The sequence below is a fragment of the Juglans regia genome, chromosome 4, assembly GCF_001411555.2.
Source record: "Juglans regia cultivar Chandler chromosome 4, Walnut 2.0, whole genome shotgun sequence".
In the NCBI taxonomy this organism is placed as follows: Eukaryota; Viridiplantae; Streptophyta; class Magnoliopsida; order Fagales; family Juglandaceae; genus Juglans; species Juglans regia.
Genome location: NC_049904.1, coordinates 1,118,859 through 1,123,558, shown reverse-complemented (window position 1 = coordinate 1,123,558; position 4,700 = coordinate 1,118,859). Strand labels below are relative to the sequence as shown.

Below are 4,700 nucleotides of genomic sequence, written 5' to 3'. Positions count from 1 at the left end.
GGTCCCAGCCCTAAGAGTCTAATTCTTAAAGTTCGCTCTCACAAACACCATGCAATTTTGGCAGCACAGTGGAGCCATGGCAGCAAAGCCTTAATTCGTGCGGCTCAATAATGGAGGAGATCAGGCAATCCTTAATTTCTTTATAAGGAAAAATCAAAATTGTGGTGAGTCAAAATGGATATATATTGTTGATATTTTTAATAATATTTCTTTTTACCTTTGCTTTCCTTTACATAAATGGCAGCATTTATCATTAATAACTTTACCGCTGGAGAGAGTTTAGTGTTCAAACCGTTTTTGGATTTCAAGCGGTTTTATGCCTAATTAGACGTTGTAAAGTTAATTTCTTTTAACGTTCTGAAGGTTTTAATTTTTTTATTGTTCAGTTCCCGTTTGTTTCTTTGAAGAACGTTGGGCTTTAGTGAGTATATATTTTTTGAGAGTATTTTCGGATAAAAGAAATGTGTTCTTTTGGTGGAGTTTTGAGGTTAACCACTTATGTAGAGTTGGTTCGGACTATATGACGATCAGTTGAGCTATTGTATCCTAGATGAGTCAAGTCAAGATCAGAAGTTCTGCTGCACCGGTTAATTAATTTTGAGACTTTGTACACCATAGATGGCTTGAATCTCCTTAAAGAGAGCGATATTTCCGTGCTTCAGTCCAAACTGACTTCGTTTTAATTTTATTTTAATTGTAATTTTTATTATATTATTGTGTATTTCACCAACATATATAAATATATGTATATATTTGTTTACACCATTTAAATCATGAACAACTACTTACATTTCATATATGTGCCATTTTAGCAGGTACTGTGTCTAAAATCTCGATCTTTTTCATTTCAGAAGTTTTGGATAAATTATGACAACCATATATATAATATGCAGCATGCTCATGATCGAATCTTGAAGTCAAAAAAGTTTCCACGCCAATCTAAGATTGAAAATGATCCACCTCCTACCGAGAATTCCTCTCAATGATATAGAATGGATTTAGTGGATGAAAATCAAGCTGAGAATGAGATGCGATAAATGCCCCATTAATGCACATCTTATCATTTATGAGATCTTCCACACATTCTACCAGACAGGAAAACTAAAAAATCCAGCACTGATCCGTAGAAGCATGCATGCATGAAAGTGCATGGCCGCAACTACTCATCCATATATATAAGCTCTCGGTTCATTGTACACTCAATAATTCCGTTGTACGTGTGGCCTTTATGCATACTCAGGTCTCGAGTATTAATGTCCGAAATCCATATACACGAGCGAGGGACTCCTGGTTGGATCCAACTGTACAGAAGCTCTTAAATGCGCATAGAAACCGCGCGCGTACCGAAGCGCTCCTTCAATATCAAGGCTTGAAAAAACAAATTCGATTAAGGCGTATTTAAAATTGTATCGGTAAGAAACATGACCCATTTTAATTATGAACATTTTGAATCATTCACTAAATTGCTTCAATTGATCGATTCAAACCGATTTGAACCGATCCAAAACTGTGTTTATTTTTAAGTTGTCGCTAATAACTAGGTTTTTTTTTTTTTTCTTTTAATTTCTTGTACAAAAATATAATAGATTTAAACATATATTAACTTTTCTATCATTGTATTCAATAAGAATCACATAAAAATTAAAAGAAAAAACATTTAGTTACTTATTTTGTTCAGTTGAACAAAAAATTAAGGAAATGAATGAGTATTTTATATTAAATTTATGGTTGTGCATAAAATATTACATTTACCATGTGTTTATAACTTAATGGTTTTTATCTTTTTCTTACACGCGTAAGGCAAAATAATGTTGACAATTGAGGTTAAATACATAAATTTCATATTTATTGAAATTATTTCGATTCATATCATATTTTTATTGAAACTAGTTAATGAACTTATATTTTATACTCTTTTATACATGATATAAAATGCTTAATTGCATCAAATATGATTTTTAATACTTTTTTTTAACATTGAACTATCTAATTCAAAATCGTCATGAATCGGCCGATTCATTGAATTCGTCCTTAACTAATTCTGTAACTGATGTGCCCTAATTGTACGTGTAGCATGCCCAAAAATTGATTGAAAAAAACCAATTAATTATGAAAAGAAACCTAGAATATGAATCCAATTCGAACATGATGTCTATCTTCCATCTTAAATATTTTCGATATTCAAGCCCTCACAACAAGAAACAGGGCCTTTCCAGATGCAAAAAATCACGTCAAATAATCTCTAAATTCGCTGCAAATAGTCTTTTTCGGCGATTTTTACTGTGCCGCATGTTCATCGTAATTGTCTGCTCAGTTATAAGTTAAACCAACGAACTGCAAAAATTGCTGCAAATAGTTACTTTTTCGGGCGATTAGGAGTATTCCATCTTGGTGATCTTGGATTTCATGCAATTCATTTGGAACTGAATCGCTTGGATGAAAAAGTGCTTAATTCGCTTGTGTCTTATTGCACGATTTATTAATCATTATAGATATTGATGCCCAATATCTACCATATTATAAATTCATGAATGTACGTTATTATTGCAATTATTCATTTGTTTGATTAAATGACAAAATTTTGATCAATGTAGAATTTTTTTGTCGTCATAGAAAATAATAAGGGCTAACATTAGAATTTTTTTATTTTTTAAAAAAAGAAAAATTCAAATTTAGTCTCTTTCACATATAGTTCGATGGGGGCAGCATGTATGTATAATACAGTGGGGTTCCGAAGGCGCCGATCATCGAAGATACACGCACGTTGAAAGTGATGTGGTGCCTACCCTCCAATCCGGTCATGTGTTACTTTCCAAAAAGACCAGACATTTCAAACGGTCAACGTAGCCACCCTGGCCTCTTTTGAGCCGCAGCCATAAAATGTGTATATCTGCAAAATGACGAGCTTCTTCCTCACTTTTTCCACTAAATAACTGTTAATTATAAATCTAATTATAAGAAAAATGATCATTTGTGACGGATTATTTGTTATAAAAATGATTATTTATAAAAAAAACAGACGCATTATTTTAACAAAAAATAGTCATTTTTACAGGACATAACTGATCATAAATAAGTAGTTTTCTTGTAGCGTCTACTATTTCTCTTGTAGTGTCTACTATTTCTCTTGTTTTGTTTCCATGGACAAAAGATACCCTTTTTAAGTGTGTCAAAATAATTTGTAGTAAAGAAGGTCTATATTAATTATTAATATTAACTGATATATACACACCAATAATATTGTTCATTATCAAGCCGAACCGATCAACCTGATTCTACCTTCATGAAAAGTGTCAAAAGATTGAAGACAACAATTACATGTGTACCTGAATATGATAGCAGATTCAGAATACGTTATATTTAACCACAGAGAAGCAATTTCGAGCACGAGATACACAAAGAACGAAGGAATATAAGTATATTTCTAGGATAATACGTGAGCAATAAGATCTGTGAGTTTTGGGCTAAAACAAAATGAATTTCCTTTAGAATGTGTATGTGTGTGTATATATATATATATATATATATATATATATATATATATGAGTCATTCCATATACAAATTTTGACTGGAGATGATCTTGTATGTTGTATGATCTGTCCATTTCCTTAACAAATCCAACCCTGTCGATCGATCGTCCGTCCCCAGAAGAGCACTGAGCTTAGTATTTGTTTTTTTTTTTGTGGTTATTTTAGTGTTTGTTGGGAGTGTTATTTTTAGCATTATATATTAATACATGATCTCTGTCTTTGGAGTAAATGCAATCCGTGCGATCTCCATGTGATTGGAAACAGTCGATCGCCACCACTAACGTCTTTTTTAATCATAATTAGGAGCCGCCACCATTTAATATTCTCCATTCTCCACCTTATAAGATATTCTATAAATAGGATCAACTGGCCATACACCATGCACAAGAAGAGTAAGCCAATTGCAACACTCTCCTACTCCTAGTTTCCTACAGTACTACTACACTCTCTCACTTTTATTATCTAGCACTAGTTTATAATTTCAGAAAACATGGCAGCTGCCTGCAAGAATTGCGTTGAATCTCCATTAATATTGGAGTCCAATTTAGAGCCAGAAATGCAGATCAACAAGGCAATCGTTGAGGAGCTTTACAAGGCATTGGCACAAGGTCAAACTGAGACAGTGGCGGGGCTCCTGGCAAGTGACCTTGAATGGTGGTTCCATGGACCTCCAAAATGCCAACACATGATGAGGGTGCTCACAGGAGTGTCTGGCTGCAACGAGTTCACGTTCGAGCCAAGAAGCATTTCTGCCATAGGTGATGATTGCGTGATTGTGGAGGGCTGGGAAGGTGCGCAAGCTTATTGGGTGCACGTATGGAGTCTAAAAGATGGTCTAATCACACAGTTCAGGGAGTATTTCAACACATGGCTCACCGTTAAGGATATGAGGCCATGGGAGTTTGGGCACGAGGTCAATGACAGTACGCTTTGGCAGAGCCAACCTCGGGACCTGTACGAGCGTTCTCTTCCTGGCCTTATGCTTGCTATTTAATTAGATAGTCATTTGTGGTTCATCGTAAACTCAAACTCCTCGACCTTAATTATGCATGGAGTACTGGACCTAGCTAGCTAGGAGCTAGCTGCGTGCTATATATACGCATGCGTCAACATCTAGGGAAATGCGAATGATCTTGTATTTATCGAACTACTGTAATTAATTATGTCAA

The 4,700-nt window shown here is 34.4% G+C and overlaps 1 protein-coding gene across 1 annotated transcript; it reads left to right on the top strand.

Moving 5' to 3' along the window:
* Positions 1–3,933: 3,933 nt before the first annotated feature.
* LOC109018926 (senescence associated gene 20-like) lies at positions 3,934–4,700 on the top strand. The gene has a single exon (XM_019001119.1). The coding sequence runs from the start codon at positions 4,022–4,024 to the stop codon at positions 4,523–4,525; it is 504 nt and encodes a 167-aa protein (XP_018856664.1). The 5' UTR covers positions 3,934–4,021; the 3' UTR covers positions 4,526–4,700.